At 36.2% G+C, this 16,840-nt stretch overlaps 1 protein-coding gene across 3 annotated transcripts in view; it reads left to right on the forward strand.

Moving 5' to 3' along the window:
* LOC148062307 (MAM domain-containing glycosylphosphatidylinositol anchor protein 2) overlaps positions 1 to 16,840 on the forward strand; it is a 232,611-nt gene that overhangs the window by 122,436 nt on the left and 93,335 nt on the right. For all 3 annotated transcript variants that reach the window (XM_087812224.1, XM_087812225.1, XM_087812226.1), the window contains exons 7-8: positions 16,402 to 16,493; positions 16,569 to 16,806. In XM_087812224.1, coding sequence (XP_087668350.1) covers positions 16,402 to 16,493; positions 16,569 to 16,806 — 330 coding nt within the window. The remainder of the gene's footprint in view (positions 1 to 16,401; positions 16,494 to 16,568; positions 16,807 to 16,840) is intronic.

Consider the following 16,840-nt stretch of genomic DNA (forward strand, 5'->3'; position numbering starts at 1 on the left):
CCCTCCAAACTTTCATCTCAAACAAGGAGAAGACTGATCAGAGATGCAGCCAAGAGGCCCATGATCACTCTGGATGAACTGCAGATAACTACAGCTGAGGTGGGAGAGTCTGTCCATAGGACAACAATCAGTCGTGCACTGCACAAATCTGGCCTTTATGGAAGAGTGGCAAGAAGAAAGCCATTTCTCAAAGATATCCATAAAAAGTCTCGTTTAAAGTTTGCCACAAGCCACCTGGGAGACACACCAAACATGTGGAAGAAGGTGCTCTGGTCAGATGAAACCAAAATCGAACTTTTTGGCCACAATGCAAAACGATATGTTTGGCGTAAAAGCAACACAGCTCATCACCCTGAACACACCATCCCCACTGTCAAACATGGTGGTGGCAGCATCATGGTTTGGGCCTGCTTTTCTTCAGCAGGGACAGGGAAGATGGCTAAAATTGATGGGAAGATGGATGGAGCCAAATACAGGACCATTCTGGAAGAAAACCTGTTGGAGTCTGCAAAAGACCTGAGACTGGGACGGAGATTTATCTTCCAACAGGAGAATGATCCAAAACATAAAGCCAAATCTACAATGGAATGGTTCACAAATAGACGTATCCAGGTGTTAGAATGGCCAAGTCAAAGTCCAGACCTGAATCCAATCGAGAATCTGTGGAAAGAGCTGAAGACTGCTGTTCACAAACGCTCTCCATCCAACCTCACTGAGCTCGAGCTGTTTTGCAAGGAAGAATGGGCAAGAATTCCAGTCTCTCGATGTGCAAAATTGATAGAGACATACCCCAAGCGACTTGCAGCTGTAATTGCAGCAAAAGGTGGCGCTACAAAGTATTAGCGCAAGGGGGCCGAATAATATTGCATGCCCCACTTTTCAGTTTTTTATTTGTTAAAAAAGTTTAAATTATCCAATAAATTTCGTTCCACTTCACGATTGTGTCCCACTTGTTGTTGATTCATGACAAAAAAATAACATTTTATATCTTTATGTTTGAAGCCTGAAATGTGGCGAAATGTTGAAAGGTTCAAGGTTGAACATTACCTGGTGGGTGACTTGTGGGACACTTTCATGATTCTGCGCCGACTGAGCCAACACGCCATGGGCGGGATTACGTCATTGCGTCATCACAGGGTGGGATTTACAACCCACATCACATCTTGGGGGACGCCTATGGAGTGATATTACTGCCACCAGTTCGAGCGAGTGTGTCTTGGTTGTTGTACACTCAAAATCACTCAATGAATGAATGACATTTCAACTGAACAATTGGAGGGTACAACACATGGAACATTTATATTATCAGGGATTAAGAAAGTTTAGAGCATATGACATCACCTTGGTATCGCCCCAGAACGAAAATGGAAAGGAAGACTGAAATCAGAATCAGAAACCTTTATTTGTCCCGCGAGGGGAAATTCGGTTTAACAACAGCAAGAGCAATATACCAAAAAAAATAAAACACCCAGAAATAAAATAATAAAAAGAAAAAGAAAATCTAAATAGAATAGAAAATAAATCTGCACTATATTATATATACACAATCATATTTACAAAAATAACAAGAAAGGTGCAGTTAAATAATTATCTTGGTGTGTTCTTGTTGTGGAGTCTGATGGCAGCAGGTGTTTACACCGTATTTAGACCGTCCTTCTTTATGCATGTTTGGCTCTCAAAATCATTCCAACTGTGACACCTAATAAGAAGTATAATACATACAGGTTTTCAAAGACGCTTTACAAAAACAAAGAAAAAAAGAAGGAAACAGATGGACAATATATACAGTAATACACTTCCTACCAACACTACCAATCTATTTAAGAATAAAAGTACTTAAGTCTTAATGGCATATATAGCAAATATGGATTAAATAACCACTTAATAAATGCAGGAATTAAATGTTTTGCTATTTCCATTTCAGCCTCATGAGGTATAACTGGTTACTCACCTTTATTGTAAAGAAACTCAGTTAAGTTATGAGAAAAGATGGGTTTACATGTAGGTGATCTTGAGGTTTTGGGTGAACCTGGATCTTTTTCTGTAAGTTTGTGTGTCTATGTTCTATCATAGTGGCTTTCATCTGGTTTACTCATGAGAATAGTGAGTTTGAATTGGTAAAGGCATAATCTTTCCAGGGTGTTTCTTGTCTTTCCTTTTAAATTAGTAGGTGAGGAGCAACCACTATGTATTAGGAGGTTGTGTGTGGTCACCAGTGAGACCTACGCACCATATCAATGAATACGAAATGCCCAAATTACATTTGTTTAATGTAAAGTTTGACATTTGTATTGGGTTCTATTATATTAAATTGTTCTGTGTTATATCTTACTCTTATCTCCATGATCAACAAACGCAAATTAGGTGTGTTTGACGCCGATGTGAATGATATTTAGAAGAGTCTTGGAAGACAGCTGCTGATCCAGTGACAACGATGGATGCATCACCTTTCTTTCCATTATCACGTGAATCCCAGTTTACTGGCCTCTCTTCCCCTCATCCCTGTCAGCGTTGATCAATGAGCAAAGTTTCTCCTGCGCTGCCGTGTCAGCAGAGGCAAAATCCACCATAAATCTCAAGGTGTTTTCTCTGATCAGTCCGCTCACCTCCTACAACAGGACAGTAAATGTTGCTGCTTTCTTTTCTTTTTTTTTCCTATCCCGCTCTTCTTCACGGATGGTTTCATGCTGAATGTTAAATTGTTTGGCTTTTATAAATTTAGTAGCACTTCCACTTGTCAGGCCAATCACTTAATGATGGATAGATAGATGGATAGATGAATGGATGGATAGATGGATAGATGGATAGATGGATAGATGGATGGATAGATAATAGATGGATGGATGGATAGATGGATAGATGGATGGATGGATAGATATATGGATGGATTGATACGGTGTCCATTTTGATTTTAATAAAAAGGTTTCCAAGACAAAGAGAAAAAACAGGATAAAAAAAAACAGAAAAAGAAATCTCAAGAGCTATGGATAAGGATAATACCAAGTGTAGATATTTGTATTCAGGTTAGCTTCAATTTAAATGCTAATAATCATAAACTGTATTAGTAATCTGGAAACTCTTGATAACAAATTGGCCAATTCCGTAATTTTATTGCATTTTACTTCGTATTTATTTATAAATTTTGGCCATTTTCCCACAAATCAACATCATTTATTTATTCGTTTAAGGTTGAGAACTAAAATGATTTAATCACATAATATACATAATAGAAGTTGGTAATTTTCCATGGATCAAATGACACCATGTTTTATTATCCTTCTTTCTTTCTGTTTTCTGCTACATCTACAGCAAACACATAATCTAATCGCTTCTTGAGCAGCAATACACAGGGGGGTAGTTGACCCAACAACCTCAGGCGTTGTTCGATACGCACAACTATCTCATATAAGTCCTTGGTGTTCTTAAAGAGACAAAGTCAAGGGCAATGCTGAAGGCAAAAGAGTGTGAAGCCATTAATTAAAAAACACTGATTCAGAAAGTGGTTAACACCAATTAAACAAGAGCAGCAAGGCAGGCGCGGTTGTTTGGCCGTTATCATAAATTTAATTGCAGCTCTCCACTAAAGACGCTTTGTTAATGTGTTGCTTTTCAATGCACGGGTTGATAAGTCTGTACAAGATGTCACAGACCATTCTTTTGAGGCTCTTACAACCCCATAATCCAGGAAAATATACGACAATAAGCACGTAAACTAGAGCTAAACACTAAAGCATGCCCTAATAAACTGTAAAAATCAAGCTATAAATGAATAATATATAAGGATAAAGCAAATATATTCAGTGTTGTTAACTTGTTCTGCAGTTATTTTGGTTGCCAAATTGCAAAATGGCTAAAAAGCTATTGGGAAATTTCATACCAGCCAAGATATTGAAAGATCTGTTACAAAACACTTGTTTTTTTTTTATGTAATTCCACTTTCTTAATAAAAATGTTAAAAGAAGATGCAACACAAAAATGTTCTATTCCAGACAAAGTAAAATCATAAACATGTTTGTTATTAAAGAGATCATTTTCTCAATTAAATGAGTCCCCACTGACGTGCAAGATATTTTTTTAATTCTGCTACTGCGGAGGTGTGTTGGGTTTAAGAGCTTTGAGGTTGTTTTTTTTAATTGTATTTCACTGTTAAATGCACAACATGTTGATCTTAGTTTGAACAACAAGGAAATCTAAATATTATCAGGAGTATTAATAAAAGTAGTAATAATGGTAGCAGTAGTAGTAATAATTATTTTTTATTTCCTCAGTGATTTCAATGTAAGATTTGTATTTGTGTTCAATAAAAATCAATAAAATCTGGTAATTCATCTTATGCTTATTTCTTTAATAAAAATAAATGATTTGGAAAAAGTAGTCCCTCTAGCCCATGGACAAGAAACAAGGTATTCAACTCAACTCTTAAGGCAACTACTGGTGTGTGATTCTCAATGAATCTATGAAGTGACAAACATAATATAAACATGAGGCCTCAATAGAATAAGGACTCTGGCAAACTAAAGTTGGACTAAACTTGTAGGTTAAAAATAAATTAAATGGAATTACGAGGGTGCTACTATAGTCTAGCGAGGGATTTCTGTGCTCCTAAATGTCCTATTGAGTAACGTTAAATTGTGATTAGTTTTAAGAAAACAGCAGATGAAGTTTCCAGTGGTCCAGGGACCAGTCCATGAGGCATTTGTAACTGGGCCCACAGAAAGAAAAAAATGAACTTCTAACTTCTGTTAATTCTTCTTTACATATACATAATTCTTAAACACAAACTCATACATTGGCAGAAGGTCTCCGACTCACACGTACAGAACACCATCGTCCGCATACGATCAAACATACATCATTTGTAATTAGTTTGTAATCCATGCGTTTGTTTCTTCTCGTCTGGACTATTATAACAGTTTGTTTTCATGTCTTAACAAGAAGGATCTGTCTCGCCTGCAGTTGATTCAGAACTCTGCAGCGAGAATTCTGACCCGCTCTAGTAGAAGAACTCACATTTCTCCGATCCTTAAAACTCTTCACTGGCTTCCAGTTTCTTTTACGATCAACTTTAAAATTCTGGTTCTTACTTTCAGAGCTATTCATGGTCAGGCTCCTCCTTACATCACTGATCTGATCCAGCCTTACACCCCAGCTCGGGCTCTGAGGTCTGTGGATCAGAATCTACTTATGGTTCCTCGCACACGGTTCAGGACCAGAGGAGAGAAATCCTTCCAGGCTGTTGCTCCTAAGCTTTGGAACGATCTTCCTCTCTCTTTGCGCTTGATGGATCTACTGACTCCTTTAAGAAACATCTTAAGACGTTTCTATTTGTTCAGGCTTTTCCTTGATTTTCTGGAACTCCTGTTGTGTTCTCAGTTTTATCTTGACCTTTAAAGTATATACTTTATTGAATGTTGTTTTGATTGTTTAAGCGCTTTGTGACCCTGGTCTAGAAAAGCGCTATACAAATAAGAATTACTTACTTACTTACTTACATAGACGCAAATACACAAACGTTGTTTTGTAACTAGTCCAGAGATCTTGCTGATTCAGCGTTATGGTGAGATGGTTTCTGACAACCACACTGAACACTGAAAATTAACCCAGCATTAATTTGAACCCTTACTCTTTTAATTTGGATTCCATTTTTTTTGTACATTTACTTATTACATTGAGTCATATGTCTATATGTAAAAATAAACTTGTGTCATTCAATGTTTCCAGTTAAAGTAAAGTTTGTGATGGGTAACAAAAATGTAAACATTCAATTGAAGCTCAACAGTAGAAAGATTGAAGCGATTGAAAGTTGTCGGTGGTTTTCGAACTTTTGGAAGCGCTTAAGGTTTCTGTCTTGCCAAGATTCATATGTAAAAGATCTTTCATTCCCTGAAGGCAATTGTTATTTCAATTTAAAGGTTTTAAGATGACAGTTTGGGTATAAAGAAAAAAGAGAAAGACACAAAGCTGAGCAAAGCTTCATTTTTTTTTCGACTATGGAGCGAACATCACACAGACAAATGGAACAAATTCAAATTGGAGTTAAGCGCACTGGCTTACCTTCAAATTCACTTAGCTTCGTCTTTCATCTGTTCCACTTCAGGTCGCTGAGGCTCCGAGCCCGTTTGACAGCTTCTTTTTTTTCCCCCTTGCTGTTTACTCTCCAAGATCAAAAAGCAAATCGTCGACATTTAATTTTGATCGTCGACGGTGATGCTTGAACTCCTGTGAAATTGTCTGTATAGTTAAAGAAAGAACACAGAGTTGCAGATCCGACTGGAGATGTGGAATGTTAAAAAGGAGTTGTTGGGCAAAAGTCACTTTTGATCTAGTTTATATATTTATTTATCGCTATATTCAACATTTCTACCTCAACATGACTCATTCTTGTGATTTTGCAGAACGGTCAATTATGCTAATGTAAGTAAGTAAGTAAGTAAGTAATATATATTTATATAGCGCTTTTCGAGACCAGGGTCACAAAGCGCTTTAACAATCAAAACAATACTCAAAACAGTACATACTTCAAAGATCAAGACAACACCGAGAACAACACAGGAGTTCGAGAAATTCAAGGAAAAGCCTGCACAAATAGAAACGTCTTAAGATGTTTCTTAAAGGAGTCAGTAGACTCCATCAAGCGCAAAGAGAGAGGAAGATTGTTCCTCATGTAGCCTATGATTTCCTGAAACCCATGCTAAGTAGTTGTGAATACTTTTTTTCCTTTTTTTTAAGTTAAAATCGTAATCTAGTTTCACTTTTCAAGCATTATTTAATAGTTCAACCCTTGTGTTATCTCTGGGTCAGGATGACAGATGTGTTTGTGTTATTCCTTGTGAGGACCACCGGGTCACCTTGACCCAAAGTTAACACAAGGGTGGAAAATCATCACTGATATGTTCAAGTTTTCTTTCCCTCTAATTTAATATTGATCATTTATTTATCATATTTAGATAGAAATGGGACATAAACTTCTTTTGGTGCCACATTTTTTTTCCGTAGTGTTTGCAAGTAATCGTATTTTGTAAAAACTTTCAGAAATAATAATAATTTTTGCTTCTAGTTTGAGGCTAGAATTTTCCATTCTGTGTGAAGTATATTTTTCTATGCTCTGGTAGATTTGGTATAATGCTTAATAGAAAATACATATATAGATATATATACTTAATTTTTTCCACTTCATATGAAGATTATTAGGAACCAAAAACCTTTTTTAACTGACCCAAATCCCATGGATCCCTCCCACACTCCAAAAACGTAAAGAGGTAGATTAAGTATAATAATGAGAATAATAAGTATAATAATAATATTGGTAATGATAATAATAGTAATCGGTTGCTGTTCCAAACACAAATCCCACATAATAAAAACCCACTTGTGTATTTTGTAAGGTCACTTTTTCCATGTTGTGTATCCAACAAACAGTCCTTGAGAAGACCTTGTATTGAGTAGTTGCCAATGTGTGTGAAAACACATCTCCCCAGCAGATGGTAGCTTCTCTGGTCATACCATCCCACCGACCAGACTGCCTTCCAGGGCTTGGCCACCTCAGACGCCAGCCCAGCAGGCATTTGGCAGCGGCTCATCACGCCGACGAGATCCCTTTTATGGATTATGGGTTCAGCAACATGTCTTCAAATGAAGGTCAACTTCCTTCTCAGGCCGGTCCAGCTCATCGGGTTCTAACAAGCCACTGATGCATATTTGATTTGACATTGAAAAAAACAGTCAGTGCTGGTTGTTTCTCTTTGTGGAGTCTGACCCTTATTTGGACTCGATGTAAGTTGGCAGTTTTAAAACTGTGCAGTTGGAGAATCGAGACAGGACTGTCAGCGATGGTGTGCTTGGAAAGAACAGTTCAACTGACATGTTTACCCTGCATTTCCGGCGCGTTTCCTGACTGAGCATTCATCCCGTTTAACTACAGTTACATGTTGACCAAACTAGGTTAGCTTTCGTCTGTTCCACTTCAAGGTGTTAATATTATAAGGTTTTAATATTATAGTGAAAATTATGAAAACAAACAACGATTACAAGGCAACACAAACCAAACAACGACTTTAATGTGCTCTTTTAAAAAAAAATTTACAAAGTAAGTAATTATCTTTTTTTATTGGAATTGTTGAACTGTTATGTGTGATGAATTTACTAAAAAAAATCTACTGCATCATTAATACTAAAAACCTACTTCATTTTCTTATATTATGAAGCAAAGAATAAGAGTTTTAATATGATGTCATTTGTTGTCTCATTTTCACTTCATCAAATGTGGCCCTTGTAAATATTTTGTTTGACCCTTGAATAACTCCCATAAGTAGGAGTATTAGGGCTACTCCAATATATACTTTTTTTTTTATTTTACTACGAGATTAAAGTTGTAGGAAAATGGTTTATTACGAATTTAAAGTTGTAGGGAAAAATTTGTTTTACGAGATTAAATAAGTAGGGAAACATTTTTTTTACAAGATTAAAGTTGTGGGAAAATTCTTTATTACTAGATTAAAGTCGTAAAAAATAGTTTATAAGTAAGTAAGTAATATTTATTTATATAACAAGATTAAAACAGTAGAAAAAAAATGTATTGCCGGATTAAAGTTGTAAAAAGTTGCCTTTAACGAAGAAACAATTACCTAATCTGCTTTTGTGCAGCTGCTATATATATTCTCAAAATTATTTTCTTTTTTTTTTTAAATAACTCAGTTTAAACTCAATAACTAAATATTTGTTTACACAATTGTAAACTAAATCATGCGTTAGATTTGAGTAAGATTGACCATTGTATACTCTTGAAGATATGAGATAAAACCCATTGGAAAATCTCCTGTTTTCTATGAATAACGAGCTGCCAGTAAAGCATACTTCCACCACTTATCCCATAATGCACTGCTGCAAATGACACTTGCAATTATCATGTAGGAGTCAAACACATAAGAGAAACAATGGAATACGATTATTTGACTTAAACTCATCTGTAAAACTGGCTTCATTGTCGACGAAATGAAAGTGTAACATTCTGTCCGAGCTGCACTTAAGCGAAGTAGCTGCCTCTGAGATCGTGTTGTTGTCAAGTCAGACGGCGCCTTTTGGAAAAGCGAGTCTCATTTAACGCTTCTTCTTTTGTGTGATTATCTAAGCTTTTCATGTAGAGAATACCAATTATTCCCAGGAGATTTTCGAACTGTGCAGTTATGCGAGGTTTTCTTGGAGAGAAAAGACTATTTCAGTTTCGTAACAAGAGAGAAGTCAAATTGAGATATAAGGAATGAAACATGTCTCATTGAATCTTTAATCTTTGAAGTGTAAATAATACATTTGTGCATGACCTATAAACTGCTTGTTAAAAACGCCCACTAATATAAAACGTTTAAAGCTCTACGTAACACATTTTTGAAGTTACCAAGGAGCAAATACACATGCGGTTTGTGCCAAAGGCGCAACAGAAAAGCCATTATATTGATGCCACATTTCTATTAAATGCAAGACAAATCTATACATTTTTTATTTTGTTTTATTTATTTATTTAAGTGCAACACATCAGAAGGCGCGCTATGTCAGTCATGACACCTCGCAGCACTTTGCAGTTGTTCCTTCAGGCTCTGAATTGTGTTTCTGATACAAAACCCCATCAACTGCTCCACACAGTTCTTGCTTCTGTCCTTCACGATGAAATTCCTTGATGCTGGTCTAACACGGAACAGAATGACGTGAAGGGAAGGCCAAAGAAATCAGCCTGTCATGTTGAAGGACGTCCTCCTTGTTTTGTAGACATCAGTTTTGTGTTGTCTTGACTTTTTTTTTCTTCGCTCTTTGTTGTGACTCACAAAAGCTACATTAGCCTTCCTACAGGCAGTGTTAAAAGGTCAAAATTCGGTATGAATCTATTATTTTTTCCGTTTGATCAAACAGAAGGGGACATTTAATGTGGCCTGTGTGAGCTTGAAATATGTCTGTTTGATATAAAGTACAAAGAACATAGTGTGTGTGTGTCTGTGTACGCCTTAACTAGTGACAACAAATCCCAATAATAAAACCTCCAAAATGTTCAAGAGCACGGAGAGGAGAAAAAAAGACGCTTAAAGGGATGTAATTAAATGAAACATGGGAATGGAGCACATGTTTGTGCTGCCAGTGTGACATCGATTCACGAGGCAGTATCAGTGAATTGAGCTTCACAAGCTTGTACAAACTCCAAACTAAATTTAGCCGGAAAAAATTCAAAAGAATGGTAAAAAATGTGTATTTTGAATTACCTACTTAATTGAGCTCTACACCAGTTTACAGTAGTACACATTGCAAACCCCGTTAGTAATTAATAGTTTTATGTTTCTTGTATGGAACAAGAATAGTGTTTTTTTTATATCAAATCTTCTAGTGTTTTGTTGAAAAGCTGTGTGTTGCAGATGAGTCGGGCTCACCGAGGAACGCTAGTCAAATTCAAAGTCCTCATTCTGACACCAGATCTCCTTTCATTAGAGCGGTTTGACTCCGATCTCGCAAATCTTGCCAAACAAGCTCGAGCAACATTGTAAGTTATTAATGATGTTGTGGAAGCTGCCTAGCAGGAGTCGGAGACAGTTTACCTCCGGAGGAAATGGGAAAGTTCTGTTTTCAAGCACAGCCAGCATTAAAGATTCACATGACTTTTGCCATGAATTGGCTTCCAGAAATAGGAAGGAGCGACAACTCTCAATAGCAGTCTTATATTCGACTCAAGCACTCCTTGTCCTCACAGTGAGTTCTTTTTTTTTTTGTTTCGTTTCTCTCCCAAGCAGAAGGGAACAAGCACCTGTATCGGATTGAGCATATGTCCGGCAAAATGTGCGCCAACTGAGCAAAGTAATCGCCACTTATCCCTCTGCTGAAATGTTGAAGAAATGCCTTTTTGCTGTTTAATATTTATAGCCAGGCGAAAATGGCAGTAAGTTTGAATTGGTGGGAGAAAATAACAAGCTTAAAAATGCATGAATACACAGTGCTGGTGCTGAAATAAGTGATGACAAAGAGGGAACACGACAAAAATGACCAATGATTTTAGTTATTAGTTTGTAGCTTTTCATTTTTGGGGGGTGATAAATATGTGTGTATGCGTCAACACAATACGTAAACATTATTAATTGCCAATGTTAATTTGTCTGTAAGCGATATGACTTAACCTAAATAAAATGTATCTTCCAGGAAATGTTAATTGACAGTAACATTGGTTTAAATCCTATAGTAAAATAAACACCTTAGCTCAATCAACTTATTTTGACTTTCTTTTAATATTTATATATATTTATTGTCTTTTTCTCGTGTCAAACTGAACAAAACAGAAACCTGTTACTGTTACAAAACCAGACGGAGTCATAAAATAATAACCACACAATTTTCAGACACTAAACAAAAACAGGCAAACATCCACTCACTCATGCCCACACACCTGCACTGCATCTGTACATAAACATTCAGATTCACAAAGAAATAAACCGCATCCAAAAACAAAACATAGGAAAATACAATACAGTAAAGAATTTTTGTCATAATTTATCTCCTGTTTGTGTATTATTTTCTTCTATTATGTCCATCTATGGTTTCCAAAGAAATTGGGAGTTAATGTAGTGTATCGTGTATTGATTATTGTCCATGATAATTTGGTTTATGTGCATTCTGAAGCGGCTTTAGCGGTCAATTCTGTTTTTTGAAAAAGGTTTTGACGCCTTTTCCTGAGATGAAGTGCTAGCAAAAATGGGGGGATGTCCATTCAACGTTGTTTTATAGTTGCTAGACAACATTGCATGATTTACAACCCATTCATGTGTTTAGCTAACATCACTAGTGGTCAATGACTCACATTAGCATAACGCTTCTCATTGGTTAGAGGCTCAAAATAAGAAAATAATAGATTTTTTAAAGCTGTAAATAATGGGTTGTAATATAAACATAAATTATGGGTTGTCTAGTTTGTAGATCAGCATGAGACTAGTATCCTATAGGACCACATACAAAGCCCAAATATGGTCCCCGTGCCTGAGTTTGACAACTATGCTTTATGAAGTTCGTCCCAGTTTTAGTTTTCAAGTAGAAATTGGATGTGTTGTCTCTGCTATTGTTCGTTAACATATTATATTATTATTATTATTATTTTCCAACTCTTGCCTAAACCATCAAATTCCCAGTTTAAATGCTAAAAGAATATTGGAAAGAAAATGAGTGAAAGTTGACATATAGTTTTGGTGCTTATCATTTGATTACATGTTTGCTTTTGAAAAGGTTGCAGTGATGTGTTTAGACACGGAGATAAGCATATATAAACCATTGATTGAATAAAGAGAATATAAATGTCAATCTGATATTAATGTTGCAGGTAAATTGAAACAGTGTCAAATTAAATGCAGTTTGCTTTTTCTCCACAGAATAGTCAGATTTGGTCAAAACATCATAGAAAATGCGTATCTGTTGTTGAGTTCACTGAAGGTTATGGTAGCATTTACTAAAATACATATTTTGAGAGCTCTATTTGGAATGACTTGACTGTTTCCACCAGCCTTCACTTTCATTTTTTATGTTACCTGTATTTTTTCCATCTCTCTGAAAATGGTTTGCAGGCTACAATCTGTGTCTTTTCTCTGGATCGGCCTCTCAAATAACTATGAGAAAAGTGTGTGACCTGCGTCCAATCTCCTGACAATTTAAAAAAAAACAGTTTAGATCTGTGTGGTACTCGAAGCAAAAGGTTGTCTGGGTGTTTATTTTTCTCTTAAAAGTGCCACAAGCCCTGGGAGAGCACTCTGGGTGAGTGTCATCTGAATTCATGGACACGTACAATGCAGGAGACGGATAATAACCTTTTCAGTGACAGCTTCACCATCTGCGATCATGAGATTACCTACATGCAAAGAGAGAAACACGACTTCTTCTTCCTCGTCTTCCTCTTGAGAAACTGTCTGTCGGACAGGATTAAATCCTGATCATTCAATGCAACAGTAAAATGTCGATCAGCCAGAATTAGGTCACCCGAATCTTTCCTTTTGAAACTATTAATTGTCTTTTAATATTGCAGTGACTGTGATTCTGGTCATCTTGAGGTTTCTGCCTCAGAAGTATTTATTTAAAGGAACCTATTGGTTTTGTATGTACCCTTAATTACTAAGTATCTTCCTTATTATGTAAAAGTAAAAATATTTGAGAAAAGATAGTTTTACGCTTGAGAAAATAAGGTGGTTTCAGTGGGCGTGGCTTTAGCATGTTTTCTAATGTAAACGTTTCAATGAAAAAGACAGACACATACGGATCTACTCAAAAATATGAAAAAACGTTGCAAAACTAGCCTATTAGCTAAATAAAGATAAGTTCCAACTCACTTTCTAACTCAACTACTGCTCTCTCTTAGTCTCACTCCCTCTCAGTGAACACACCCATGCAGCCTACCTTGAGTGCACAATAACTCGTGAGTAACACAGGGCTCGTTTTAGGGGAATAATATATAATGTACAAACTTAAGACGGTAAATAGTCCTTAGAATGGATTAAGAGTTTTGTTCTTGATGCCTTAACTAAGTAGTCAGTTCTCTGCTTTTTTTCGTCTTACATGGACGAAAATAAGTTTTATTTTTTGGTTTGTTTTTATTTTTGTTTTACCTAAGACAAATTCCTCTGCAGCAAAGAAACAAAATGTTACCCCAAAATCCAATATCTCATGGTCATGTTAGGATATCAAAACAGCATTTCTTCTGTTTTGAGTAGGTTCTTCATAAAATCATCCGAGGCCATTTGGGAAGAAGTATTAAGGATAAAAAGCAGCTGTTTTAACTGCATTTCTATGGTGCAGAGCTCGGAGTATAAAGCCAAGAGATAGCTTTTAATAAATCTACTGAAGAATCCTCCGTGTTGCTAATTGTTTTGGTGAAAGAACAAGTAGAAGCGAACGTGAGAGTAGATCCACAGCTGGCTTCGACTGAATTCAGGAAGTAGGAACGTGAAGTGTCTGCCTCCCTCTGACACGTGTCAGACACAAAATTCCCTGTCTACCCAAACCAAATTTAAACATGAGCAGCGAGATCACGTCAAGTCGTCGCGTGTCATCCGTCTCTCCTCTCATCTCGCTGCTCTGCAGGCATCACGGTGTTTTGCACATTCAATTTCCCGTGTTTAAACCTGACACACAGGTTTTTGTTTTCATCTTCCCGTCACCAAACCGAATATGATAATGTCCGTCGGGAATTGCAAGATGAAAAGACTTCGGTGGTGCCTCGGCTTTTTCTCTTTCTTCCTCGACTATTATTTTTTTAAAGAGGTAAATTGAACACGCGACGCGTGCTCTGGAACCGATACAGCATGAATAATGAAATCGTCTTCTTAAGGGTTTGTTGAGGAAGAAGCTTTGAAATGAGTCTCAGCAATTGCAAGATGATTTTGTGAGATGATAGTTAATCTTGTACGTTGCAGAAGGATGAATGTTTTAGGGAATATTATCACACAACACCAGTGCAACATTGATAACTCAAGGTAATTGGTCCAAAGGTTGTTAATGTTTCCCTTCGATTGGACTAACAATATTGATCATTGATACTATTAATGAATAATATAATCATTTAACATAATTAGTTAAATTACAATAGGAATGTTAAGGCATTACACAAGTTTTATGTTATGTTACAAACATAGAAATAAATGGATTTATCTACTTTATTTTGTGACATTAAATAATAAAAACTACATATGCTAAAGCGTTTTACATTTCCTGTTTTATTTCAAGTAATATGACGTTTAATTGGCGCGAAAAATCAAAGAATGAAGAATCAGATTGGGGTCATTTGCTCCTTATTTCGAGAAATCCATTTTAGTTTAGTTTAGTTTATTTTTTACTTAACATAAACTAAATCAAAATGTGTTTTGTTGAGATTTGAGCAAAACAGTGTATCTGAAACGCAATAAGGACGACATATGTCAGTTAGTTATTATGTGATTTAGGCAAAGGTTGCATAAAATAACTAGTATAACTGGTCTTACTTGTCAACAAAGAAGATTAAATATGGCGAAATTGTATGAAATAAACCTTCATGGATAATGACATTAACTTAAGTTACAAAAAAATATACCATAATTAGTATTACCATCTTTTTTCTAATTTCTTTCCTTAGCAAAAGTTAATGTGTTACTTTATGTATTACTTTCCAAACACTGCTTAGAAGAAGAAGCTACACTCACACACACTCTCTCACACACATACGCAATCGATTAACCTTCGCACACACTTGAGTGTGTTTACCTGTGTATTATATACATTTGCAATCGATCTGATCAGTTGTGAAGGAGACTGCCTGCCGGGAGTCTGGTTTCTTCAAGGTTTCTGCCTCCTAGAGGCAGTTGTTCATTGCCACAGTGATGTTGTTATCATAAGCTCTTGGCAGGGAACTAGAGCTGCACTGGTTTTATAGAAGCAAGTTTAAACTAACAATGTAAATAATAAACCATGAATCCACAAATTAAATCCTTGTAAATACTACAAAGATTACTCACTTAAACACATGTACATGTAGGTTGTGCAGCTCTGGTTCTATCAGGTCCAATATTGAATGAACCACAACAACAACTAAGCTTAAATTAGTTATTTATGAAAAACTGTTGTTGGACAAAGGATACCTCACCACAGGATGAACACAATACTATTGTGATTGTTATTCTTTTTTTCTTATCTGTTTGTAACTGGTGAAGGTATGCTAATAAAAAAATAAAATAATAATAAAAATAAGTTAGGAATCTGAAAGTCATGATAAAAATGAGGCTGAAAATGTTTTTTAAACATACCTGTACTCTCAAATTTATTTTATTGTATATTAAAATTAAATAAATATTGTCACAGAAAAAAAGAAGAAGAAGAAGCTACCAATGGTTGAGGTGTATTTAAGCTGGGAAACTTGTCCTACTGGGTAAATAAGTGAAGGTTTTCCTGTTGTTTCGTGGCTGATTGTGACAAGAGCTGTTTGATACCTTAAGCCACATCGAATGAATGATAGAAGGTGTTAAAAATGCAAACTATACTTTCTTTTTATGTGCCTGTGTAAGTTTTTATGGTTGACAATATAAAGTTTGGTGTTGCCAGAATAGTTATTTGAACAAAGATATTAAACCCAAGTAAAAAAAGAAAGATAAAAAATGTTTTTGGTATTTATTACATAACATTAACTTTGACAGTCAACGTTATTTAAATTATTAATATGTATTCATCCAACTTATAAAGTTTTTCTTTAACCAACTCAATAGTTCAATTTCAGAGAGAAAACACCACAGAGAAAACATCCTTTCATTCCTTGTATTAATTAATGTTTTATTGTTTTTCTTCATTTTTAATTAATTTACTGGTTAAATGAAGCAACATTTGGTCTCAAATAACTTTGATTTGTTTCTAAATACATTTTGCCTTTTCCAGCTTTGAAGAAAGGAAGATTCTGGATCACGCCGGACCCCTACCACAATGACGACAACATCCAGATCGGGCGGGAGGTCAAAATATCTTGCCAGGTAGCGTTAACGAAATCCTTAGGGGATCATCAATATAATCCACTAAAGTTAATGAGACATTGATGGATGTTTCAGGTGGAGGCCACGCCCCCGGAGGAGCTCACGTTCAGCTGGCTGAAGAATGGACGGGCGCTGAGGAGCTCGGAGCGGATGGTCATCACCCAGACGGACCCGGACATCTCCCCCGGCACCACCAACCTGGATATCATAGATCTTAAATTCACAGATTTCGGCACCTACACCTGCGTGGCGGCTCTGAAGGGAGGCGGCATCCCGGAGATCAGCATAGACGTCAACATCTCCTCCACTACTGGTGAGTCTCACAGCCCTCAGTGTCAGAGAAGCAT

Source organism: Callionymus lyra, chromosome 17 (genome assembly GCF_982586985.1).
Source record: "Callionymus lyra chromosome 17, fCalLyr1.hap1.1, whole genome shotgun sequence".
Classification (NCBI taxonomy): Eukaryota; Metazoa; Chordata; class Actinopteri; order Syngnathiformes; family Callionymidae; genus Callionymus; species Callionymus lyra.